Source organism: Quercus robur, chromosome 9, assembly GCF_932294415.1.
Source record: "Quercus robur chromosome 9, dhQueRobu3.1, whole genome shotgun sequence".
Taxonomy (NCBI): domain Eukaryota; kingdom Viridiplantae; phylum Streptophyta; class Magnoliopsida; order Fagales; family Fagaceae; genus Quercus; species Quercus robur.
In genome coordinates this window covers 6464420-6476163 of record NC_065542.1, presented here as the reverse complement: position 1 = coordinate 6476163, position 11744 = coordinate 6464420, and the positions used below count along the sequence as shown (strand labels likewise).

Here is an 11744-nt window from a genome sequence, read left to right as displayed (position 1 = left end):
CCCAGAGGCTTGGGTCGGAGGACCATACAAGGCCTTGGTTCTGTCCAAAACTTGTATTCTCTTTTTAAGTAGTTGGTTTCCCCAGAGGCTTGGGTCCGAGGACCATACAAGACCTTGGTTCTGTCCAAAACTTGTATTCTCTTTTTAAGTAGTTGGTTTCCCCAGAGGCTTGGGTCGGAGGACCATACAAGGCCTTGGTTCTGTCCAAAACTTGTATTCTCTTTTTAAGTAGTTGGTTTCCCCAGAGACTTGGGTCCGAGGACCATACAAGGCCTTGGTTCTGTCCAAAACTTGTATTCTCTTTTTAAGTAGTTAGTTTCCCCAGAGGCTTGGGTCCGAGGACCATACAAGGCCTTGGTTCTGTCCAAAACTTGTATTCTCTTTTTAAGTAGTTGGTTTCCCCAGAGGCTTGGGTCCGAGGACCATACAAGGCCTTGGTTCTGTCCAAAACTTGTATTCTCTTTTTATTTGCTTATCTTCTAAAGGTTTAGCTCCTCGAATAAGATGGGGGGAGCTGGCCTGATGTTTGAAGCCCCTAGGCTTGCCCATGTCGTTGACACCGTGGAACGTAGCCCCTAGTGGGAGCTTATGTTGGAATAGCAACCATGTGTCGCCGGTGATACAGGCACCCTCGTAATCCCTTGTTCGACAGAAGCTCAACTTCGCCACTGCTCGAGCTAACACGTAAGCCTCCCCACAGACGGCGCCAATTGTAGGGGCACGATTTGCGTAAAACCGCAGTTGAGTTGTGTTGGCACGTAAATGGGCCCATACAATATCATTTGTAGAGAGTGGGATCGAAAGGCTAAGTTGTGTTACCCAGCTGTGGTTTTGTTAAGGAGCCCATATAAGGTTCAGGCGTATCCGCCTCTGGAACCCCTCATCTTTTTTCCCTGGGGCCTCCCCCATTCCTTTAGGTTACATGTTTTTCTTTTATACTAGCATGCGTTCAATTTCCTCCGTCCACGTGTAGGGTCGACCTTTTCAAGACTGATACTTGTCCCATCAGTCCCAGACCTAAGTCGTTGAGAATTGTTGATAAAATTAATGGATAAGGTTCTGTTAGGCGCAGAGATACGCATGGGGAAGGTGGCAAAGGAAGCCTTTCTTAGATATTCTAGATTTCCCTTCAAGCCCGTCCTTTTACCTTTCTGCCCTTATTCTTGGGTCAGCCGAGGACTACACTGTCCTCGGCTGCTTCTCCGGGCCAATTGGGCCATACTATTCTTGAACTCTGGCCATGACCTTTTTCGGCTTAGGCCTTTGGACCCTTCATCAGCAAATGGGCCTGGCCCGTCAATTATTGGACCCCACAGATCTATTACCTTATATTTTATGCAAAATTTTAAGCTATAAAAACTTGCAATTAAAACAATTTATTAATGACATAACTATTGATCTTTAATTTTCTAGAAATTTTGCAAATATGGAGAATATAAAAAGAAGACGTAATCTAATAGTAAATTTGTCAAAATTCCCCTCTAATAAAAAGATTTTTTAGTAAAGTTGTAGTCTTAAAATTTTGTAACTAAATTTTATCTATTTTTTTAATCTCATAATTGGAATCATTTTCTCTTCGAACTCCCGAGCACTTTATGCATGAGGAAATATTAATTAAGTTATAAGATTCCTGGTATTTGCTTAGATATTCCACCTTAGATTCTTCAATTAAATTAAGTCATGTCTATGGTTGAATTTAATCGTGCATGGATGGTTTGTTTGGATAACATGGAGGTTGGGTATCATGCATTGATATTTGATGGTAGAATTTAATTATAAGTTAAACAAAATTTTCTCCGTTACTATTCACACCTATTCACTAAGAATCACCGGAATAAGTTTATAAAATATATGTATATCTCGTTAATGGGCGTCCTTAAGACAATAATTAAAGAACAATTAAAAAAATGATATTACCTTAGAAATATAAAAAATTATATGTTTCTTTTTTCCATTTTTATAAATTAAAAAAAAAAATTCCCCCTAAATATCCGAAAACAAAATCCAAAAAAAATGGATTCACAGGAATATATATCAGATAAAATAAGATTACATTCAGTACATACATTAAAGTCATTAAACAGTCCTACATGTAACTGATTCATTGGGCCCCTGATAGCAAAATTGTTCACATGGAACTCATTTATTGGCTAAGTAATCGTGGAGGAACAATTACAAATGGCATTGTTAACAGCGAATCCTTACCCACATAGCATAGTACTTGTAGCTTATTGCTAACGGCTTTCAATATTTTTACCTTAAACACAAAGAGTCAATCCCAAGTTTAACAGTTTACCAAAAAAAAAAAAAAATCCCAAGTTTAAGAAAACACAAACACAATACACGAGTTGACTGTTACTCTGTACAAGACTCTCTCACACAAATTTAGATCTGTTTCTTCCTTTCTACCTTTCTTGAAAATCCCGAAGTTGGTACAAGAATTCAGATCTCTTGAGGTAAGTCATTAGTGTTTGTGGGAGCTGAGGATAAGAAAATACTTTATAATCTTTAAAGTCATCATATTTTGGGGGGGGGGGGGGGGGGGGGGGGGGGGGGGGGGTTGGCTGTTTGGATTTTGGTTCTGAGTAATGACAAATTAAAGGGTTTAAAATTTTGGGTTTTGTTTATTTTTGCTTGCAGAGTCTCAGGAAACAAACGCAAACTATAGGGGTTATCAGATGGCGGAAGGATCAGCACACTCAAGGTATGTGAAGCTGACTAAGGATCAGGGGCCTTTGGAGGATATTAAGCCTGGAGAGCTTAATCAGCCTATAGAGGTTCCTCAGGTATTTTTTTTCTCTCTCTCTCTCTGTGAAATTAGTGGTTTTTTTATGGGAATTCTGTAAAACCCTTTTGTTATTTATGGAATTGGAATTGGACCCATTTGTTGTTAATGTGTGTTGACTGTTTTAGTGTTCATGATTTGAGAAAGATTTGAACTTTGGTTGATGGCATTTGCCTTTTGCTTGGAGTATTTGGTGGTAGTTGGGTTAAAATTTGAGCACTTCAGGTGATGCTTTATGATTTGGATTAGGATAATTTTGGTTGATGGGGTAAAAATTTGTGGAGGAGTAGTTGATCGGTTGATATTCCTATATCCAGGAGGCACCAAAGCCCCCACACTACTTCATAGTGGACTTCATCCTTGAAGGGTTTTATATGCTTTTCCAGTCCTGTTGGATTTCTAAAGTGAGTATTAACTTCGACAATGAGAGAAGAAGTAACTCAAATTGGTAAAGGTGTAATCCAACATAGATTTCATAAATCATACTAGAACCTTTGTGCATTCTTAGTCATTTAACAATTACCTTTAAAATGAATAAGTGTAGCCTGGACTTGTGATTTTGTATAACGCGAGGAATCCTGTTAAACACTGTGTTTAGTTCTGTTTTTACAACGAAAAATAAAGTTAAGAGGAACAAGAGAATAAACTCGTAGGTGGGCTCAAGAGGAAATGATAAAGTATTGTTGTCACACTCCCTTTTCTTTCCCCTTACACAAGTACACAGCTCACACCCCATTTAGTTTTGGAGTCAGTCCTGGCACCTATGCTGCTCACATGTCACTTCATGACAGACTTCATCCTTCTAAGGCTTTCCTTTTCTTTCCTAACCCAATCCCAATAAGAAGATATCTAATTTGAAGGGGGAAATCAATATATGATTATGGACATGTACTCGAACACGATCTGCTGTATATGAATGTATTGTTAATTTGCTGAGTATTTAGTGATATGGCTTGGATAACTACAGACTGTTAATGCCAGCTAGTGCATGGATTAATGGTCTGCATATGAACTATTGACTTCAGATGTTCTTATAAAAAAAAAAGGGAATTCAAAGGAAAGGGTCCAAACTTTCTCTCCAACTTTACTTGACCAAAGAAATTATCTAGTTCATGCTTAACCACCAAGGACGGAGCCAAAACTTGAAGTTAGGGGGGCAGTTTTGTTGTTAGTTGCGTATGGTGGCTCTAGCTTCCAGCTCAGTTGCTTAACAGCTAATGAGTTTTTTCTTTTTGTGTTTTTTATGTGTGCATCCAGATATGGACAAAAGTATTTTGTTTAAAATTTTTTAAAGGGTCAGGTTGTTTGTTTTAGGTAAAATTGGATGATTGAATTTAATTGTTTTTAGCTTTACTATTGGTAATTTTTTTTGTTAAATAATTTTTTTGGATTTGTTTATTTTGCTTTAGATTTTAGATTTGGCCTTTAAAAGGAGGAAAATGCTAGAATTACAAACATTTTTTACAAGTTATTAATGTGGTGAGTGATTATTAGTAAGTAAAAATGCGATGTAAGTGATGAGCCCAGATGCAAACTAATAAAAGTTTACTACTACAATAGTTTGTAAAAATGTTATAGAAAATTTTGTGGTTAGAGTAGTACTCCTAAAAGAATCAATGATAATATTAAAGGGGGCAAAGTGTGATTTTATAGAACAAAATTGCTAAAATTGGTGACTATGTATATATTAATTTAAAAAAAAAATAAAAATTTGGGGGGCAAGCTCCCCTAGTCCAAGTCTCCCTCTGTCACTGTTAACCACTACAGCACAACAGTTTTCCAGTTGAGTGGCAGTTCAAACAGTTTGAAACAAGTAAATTTTAGCAAGACCAGGGGCTGAATTGGGCCTGAATTTTGATTGGTTGTTGGTCCATGTGATCTGACAAATCTATATTGGTTTTTACCATACATCCTTGAGCTTTGACTGTGCTCTATGTTATACTGGTTCCCTCTTCCTGCTTAGTGAGGTCAGATGAGCATTTGTTATTACTCCTTAAGGAGAATTAAACTTTTACTCTCTGTGCCCTCCATCTTTTATGTTTCATGAGGATGGATACTCGCACATATGTATTATCTATTTATTAATCCTCTGATTATTGGGCAGTTGGCCGTTCGCAAGTGCTATGAATGTGGGCAACCGCTACCTGAAAGCTTTCAGCCACCTGGAGATGAACCTTGGACAACAGGGATTTTTGGCTGTGCAGAAGACAGGGAAAGTTGTAAGTTTATATATAACCCATTCTCAATTTTGTTCTTTAATGTGGAATGGTATAGACATTAACTTCAATATGGATTTTGTTTCTTGCTTGTCCCTCTTGAGTCTGGACTAGTTCTGATGGATAAATTTCCCTATTTTCAAAAGGTTCTCCTTTTCATGATTTTATTAAATTTATGTGATACAAATGAAAACATTAGTGGATGCCAATTTCTTGCAATTATTTAGTTTCTTATCAGACCAGTTCTATTAATATCATCTGGCCTTACCATTAGTTTTTCCAAGAGTGAATAAAGTACCATTTGACTAATGATGTCAGTTAGTTTGCTTGAGGCAGTGTTTCTGTGCTCCAATAATCTTCTTGATTTTTGGCTTTTCTTGAAGAAAAAAGATTTTTGCCAAAAGCTTCTGTTAATTTTTTTTTATCATATCCTTGAAATGGGCTTTGTCTGGTACCAATACTTCATTCTACTGCAGTATCTTTTACTAATACATGTTTCAGTTTTGTAAGAATTCCTTGTCTCCTACCTGTTACAGGCTGGACAGGTCTGTTTTGTCCATGTGTTTTGTTTGGGCGAAATGTGGAAAGCTTGAGAGAAGATACCCCTTGGACCACGCCATGCATGTGTCATGCTGTATGTGTTGAAGGTGGTATGGCTCTGGCAGCAGCAACTGCAATCTTCCATGGTTCTGACCCAAGGACTGCATTTCTCATTTGTGAGGGTCTATTATTTGCGTGGTGGATGTGTGGTATATACACGGGTCTTGCTCGGCAATCCTTACAGAAGAAATATCATTTGAAGGTAATTTTAAGGTTTCTATGCACACAACTAGGTAACCTGTATTTATTATGGCAGACAATGCAGATTGCATGTCTTGCCTAAAAGGCTCAAACATCATGCCCCCATGCATCAGTTTCCCTTTTGATACATGCTATAGGCTGGCTCCCATCTTTCAAGGAGCATGCTGTCATGAATGAATATTGCTAGTGTAGTTGTGGTTACCTCATTGCCCACTGACATAAAGAATGTTGTAGTAAACAACTGTTGTCTTGTGGCTCAGACGTGCACCTTTGCATAACAATTAAAAGTCTGATTTCTCAACCAGGCATAATCTTTTGACTAAGAAATTTAAGGTGATGCATTCTGTTTGAAATTCCTATGAAAGTTTTGTTCATCTAGCATGAACCTGAGAAATCTCTTTCCATGTTGGTTTCTTTAGGTGTTAGACATGAAGCAATAGAGACAAAACACTAATCTCCTGGAAATTTTTGAAATACTAAAATCTTCTAAAGGCTTATAATGTTTCTGCCTTAACAGAGAGAGAGAGAGAGAGATAAATATTGTCACATTGTTATCATCATCATCAACATCATCCTTTTCCTCTGCCCGATTCCTTTTCTTCTCTGTCAAGTCAGATGAAAGCCTTTCTTTCATTACTTTTTTCTTTTATGTCCTGGTGTTCATGGCTTCAAAAGTTCTATCAACTGAACTTTTGGATCATTGTTGCACAGAATGCCGACTGAGTACCATCAAGAGATTTTGACTGGGGCATAGAGGATTTGAAAAGGGAGTGGTTTTTTACTTTATTATTATATATATATATATATATATATTAACTAGATGATACAAAAAGGTGCTATATTTAAGACGTCTGTGAGAAATTCTGCTTTAGTGACTTTTTATTTCTATCCATTTATTTTCTTAAACTTTCTCTTGGTGTTGTTAATTGGCGCACTTAAAGCGCCAGAGAAGAAATGCTTCTTGCCCCTACTGCATGCATCCTTAGGGAAAACGAGTCATGTAAACACTCCTTTTATCTGGGTGCTGAGTTTGAGCCTCCGTGCCTTTTAAACACGTTTTGTTGACAGCCATGTTGTCTTGAGGCTTAGAATTTGTTGATCTTGAAAAGGAAGGAGTGGCAGATGATTTTCGGGCTTATATTTTGCTAACTCATGTTCTTGCTGAATGCAGAACTCGCCATGTGACCCATGCTTGGTGCATTGTTGCATGCACTGGTGTGCCTTGTGTCAGGAGCACAGGGAGATGAAGGGGCGCCTCTCAGATAATGTTGTCATGCCAATGACCATTGTCAACCCTCCCCCTGTTCAAGAGATGAAGCCTGATGATGATAATCATGACTCTGCGCAATCCTCTGCAAACAATGAGCACACCACTTTGGAAATGCAGGCTTTGTAGACCCTCCTCATGTGTTTATACCGAGTAAATGCATGTGTTGATCCAGAGTAAATAAATATGTACTATCTTAACAGGGATTTTGTTTGCAAGGTTCTAATTTTTTTTTAGAAGAGTGGATCACATATACAGATATTAAAGGATTTTTGAACCATTTGATTTGATGAAATATATACCATGTTCTTGTTCTTAGTTGCTTCATTGATGTAAACCAACAACACCCCCCACACCACCTCCCCCCCCCCCCCCCCCCCCCCCCCCCAATTTATGCAATCCTACTTGAAACAACCTTGTCATGATTTTCAGAGGCTTATAAGATGTTAAACTCAGATAATCAGCAGTTAAGGAAGTTAAAGGATGTCAAATCCTCATCAGCTAGGAAGTTGGTTTGATCACACCCAATGATCTCCCCTTTTATGTTTTTATTAAAAAAGAAATCACAAAATATCAGGTTGGTACATGTCTCCTATATCCCATTTTCAATTTTAATAGGTTAAGGACACAAATTCGATTACCATTAATAATAGTGGAAGTTATGTTTTTATTTTTTATTTTTTTAAGGGAGTTTCAAACTATGACGTCCATTTATGATATTAACTTTTTATCATCAGATTAAAAGACACCAATCAATTTTTAGTGTTGGCGGAGATTGAATCCCAGATCTTTTACACAATTATTAGAGACTTTACTAGTTGAATTAACTGGAACCCACAATAGAAGTTATGTTAGTGATAGATAAAGTATAAATGATATTATTATAAGCACATTAGTCATGTCAATAATTATAAAAGGATTTTATAAAATAGTTTATGTAAATTACTTATTAAAGTCTCTAAACAATGTTGTTTTTAGTTAACTTAGTTAACTGCAAGAATTTGGGAACTCATGGAAGACTAGATGCTTTTCCAACTTCCAAGCATTCCGTATTGCCTTTGCATTATTGGCCGTATAGTCTTTGCTATTGTTCATGTGAGTATTGGGTCTATCAGTTTGTAGATTCTTTCCTCTCTTTTGTTTGTCCTTTTTCCAATTCAACATTACCTTTTGCAGAAAATCTGTGAGGTTTGTTTTTACTATAGATATATGTCCAAATCGAAATGGGCCGGCTGACTCTACTTTCTACTGGGGCCTACGAATGATAGATCAATCAGCCTATCGTGTATACTGCTCCATATCCTATAATAACAAGTAAAATAAAGAATAAAAAAAAAAAAGAAAAAGAAAAGGCATTACCTCTATTATATTTTCACAACAAATTATAAATTGTTAATTATTATTGGTTCTAATTTTAATCTATCACTGAAATTATTTTTTTACCTCACCAATAATAACCCATAACAACCTGTCACATAGAATTTATTATGAAAAATGTTGTGGACATAACATTTCTTGAAAAAATAAAATAAAATAAGTTAAGGCTAGGAAAGAGTTAAAAGACACAACATGACATTGAGAAAAATGTGGACATAGGTTGTGTTATAACTATTATCATAATTTTGATATTTACCACTAGTGAAAGAAAAATATATTTTAAAGTGATCACTGATCATTTATCAATTGTGGTCATACATATCATCCAATTATGGTAAAAATTATGACAAACAAATGGTCTTAAAACAACTAAATCATGGTAAGGCATCTTTATCTTGTTTTCCAAAATAATATGTATAAGAATACAAGATTTTTCATAATAATTGATATTTATTATTGGCATTGAAAAAGGGATCAATGGTGAATCAAATATCAATAATTTTGAAGAATAGTATGAAAAATAAAAAAAGGTAGTAGGTAACATTTTACTCTTTCCAAAGCACCCTCTAATTTTTTTTAAAAATATATAAATAAGAAAATTCTACTTTATTATTGGAGTTATTCTAGTATACAACAAATTTTACATCTATTTTCACAATTATTTTTTTTTGTAGTAAATCATAATTGAGAGCTTTTCACTTTTATATTAAGTCATCACATTTTTTTTTTCATTATTCACACTGAACAACATTATTTAATATAAATAGTTGTAAAAATGGTTGAAAAATTGATTGTTTCATTGTGGATCTATAATGTCTCTTTTCAACGTTTCAAAACGAGCGTAGACATTGAATCCAAAAAAAAAAAAAAAAAAAAAAAAAAAAAAAAATCGAGCATAGACACACATAGACACAGGTATCCAGTCAAAGGTTCAAAGTTCAAACTTTTTCAAACATTTCTGCCACCCACTCTCATACTCTCTCTCACTCTCTCTCTCTCTCTCTCTCTCATGGAAAGGCCTTCAGAGGCAGAGAAAGCAAGAACAACAAGAAGAGTGGCACTGGCAGCAAAGAACAAAAGAGAAGGAGTGCTATGCCTATACCCACATCCACCAACTGGGCACAAGTCATTAGCTTTGCCACCATTGCAGCACCCAAAGCCAACAAGATCATCAGCTCCATCTAGGCCTGGTGAGGTGAAGCTGGCTCTAGCAGCTGTAGCCGTTGATTTGAATGTAAGGCTGAGATTGGCTGACATGCCTCCTACTATGCAAGAGCTTGCTTTTAGACACACCAGATCACTGCTTGACTCAAGTCCCAACACAAAGAAACCCAGTCCTACTCACCTAGCCATGTGCCTCAAGAAGGTATTTTCAGAACTCAATAATCAAAAGTATCATATTGAATCATGGTTTTATGAATCAAGTTCTTAAATAAACATGGTAATATATGTTTTTAGCTTTCAATTTTTCTTTTCGGTTCTTTTTGAGTTGTTGAATTTGTATGCAGCTGTTTTGGTAAATATATATATATATATTTTATGGGATGTTTTGATTAATTGGCCCAGATCAAAAGTTAAAGGACATTTAATTATAGTAGGGTTTTAATTGGGTCATTTATTTTTATTTTTTTGTTTCAAGATTTTAACTTTAATTAATCTCTTAGTCTAGTATTTTTCATTTTCTAAAATGACATTGTATTAGTGGATTTTTTTTTTTTTTTTTTTTTTTTTTTTTTTTGTTGAGCAAATGTATTAGTGGATTTAAGGGTATGGATTGAACGAAAGAAGTGTGTTAGAAACCAATATATAACTTTAAAGTACTAAATAAATTGAAACATGTCAAAATTAAAGAGTATAATTTAAAAATTAATTTATTATTTAGTTATTTTTTGAGTTTATTTGGATTTGTATCCCAGTTCTATCTCACTCAAAACCCCAACTTTCATGACCCTAGTTAATCTCAATTTGATTTGGGTCTGGTTGAAATTGAGCATTATCAAAGTGAGACAAATTTGTAGTGATCTTAAGTCTTAACTCTTGAGATCTGGTATTAAATTAATTGCCCCTCCCCTTGTATTCAACTTGCAAAAAGAAAGTAGGGACTTTTTTATGTTTTTGTTTGAGGAGGAGGGACAAATTTAACTTTAAGTACAAGGCAAGAGATTTAACCATCTCTATGGACTATATGGATTACAAACAAATGGATACATACATAGCTGGCCTCCTCATTAATTTCCAATTGAACTGTTATATGAAAAGCCAAAAGTTCAAAACTCAATGCTAATTATAGGGAAAGCACATTAAAAATATATATATATACAGGTCATAAAGTTAACAATTCCTCGGAGTTGCCTCCTAATTGTCTCACTTTATTTATTTGTTTATATTGTTGTAGGAATTTGATGCAATATATGGTCCAGCATGGCACTGCATTGTTGGGAAGAGTTTTGGATCTTTTGTGACTCACTCTACTGGTGGATTTGTATATTTCTCCATTGACAAGTTTTCCTTTCTTCTCTTCAAGACTGTGGTCGGGCCAGTCAAGTCTCCTCCTTTGCTACTGAAACTCAATAAATAGTAATATAATGCATTGTTGAAGTGGCTAATTTAGCCTGTACTTCGAATCTTTGCATGGACATATTACAATTATTACATGCACAATAGGATACAATGTCTGTTTTCGTTCTTTAGAATAACCCATTAAGGTCCCTTTCGAGAGTTAAGAATAGAATTTGGAATCGAAGTCATCTTTGGTCTTTGTAATGGCATAGATGCATAGTGTATCTTTTATGAAAAGTGACTAAATTTTAGTATGTTCTAATTGTTGTCTTGGTTGCTCAAACAAAGGGACCTCCCCTTTTTTAATTAGCCCTTCAAAAACCAAAAAAAAAAAAAAAAATGGAAAAAAGAAAAGAAAAAGGAAAAAAGAATACTTAAGCCTTAGGATGGCATGATGATGTGTAGCAGTTTCTTTATTTTAGGGGCAGTTTACTTGAGTCCCCTCGGAAATTGCCGAAAGAAGGAAACGATGTAAGGTTATTGATAACCCAAAGCTCAAGGTATTAAATGAATATATAATGGGAAAGTGTTTTTGTTTTTTCGATAGAAAGGCTGATAATGGGGAATTGATCTAATTAAAATACTACTTTATATATGCCTCTGCAATGAGTTCACGTGGTTCTTTTTATTCTCCCAAGTTCACATATGTGGCACCTTAATGAGCTCAGCACTAAATTTATTAGTCAACTGTTGAACCACATTTACACGTTTCAAACCACAAACGCTACTGTGAGTTTCA

At 35.5% G+C, this 11744-nt stretch overlaps 2 protein-coding genes across 2 annotated transcripts; both read left to right on the top strand.

Annotated features, from left to right (window-relative positions):
• Window positions 1-2280: 2280 nt before the first annotated feature.
• Window positions 2281-7387, top strand: LOC126699288 (cell number regulator 6-like). Its single transcript, XM_050397017.1, has 5 exons — window positions 2281-2456; window positions 2641-2786; window positions 4890-5004; window positions 5538-5803; window positions 6974-7387. The coding sequence occupies exons 2-5, from the start codon at window positions 2679-2681 to the stop codon at window positions 7196-7198; spliced, it is 714 nt and encodes a 237-aa protein (XP_050252974.1). The 5' UTR covers window positions 2281-2456; window positions 2641-2678; the 3' UTR covers window positions 7199-7387.
• A 1976-nt stretch (window positions 7388-9363) lies between these two features.
• LOC126699879 (uncharacterized) lies at window positions 9364-11259 on the top strand. Its single transcript, XM_050397847.1, has 2 exons — window positions 9364-9812; window positions 10842-11259. The coding sequence occupies exons 1-2, from the start codon at window positions 9456-9458 to the stop codon at window positions 11022-11024; spliced, it is 540 nt and encodes a 179-aa protein (XP_050253804.1). The 5' UTR covers window positions 9364-9455; the 3' UTR covers window positions 11025-11259.
• Window positions 11260-11744: the final 485 nt, after the last annotated feature.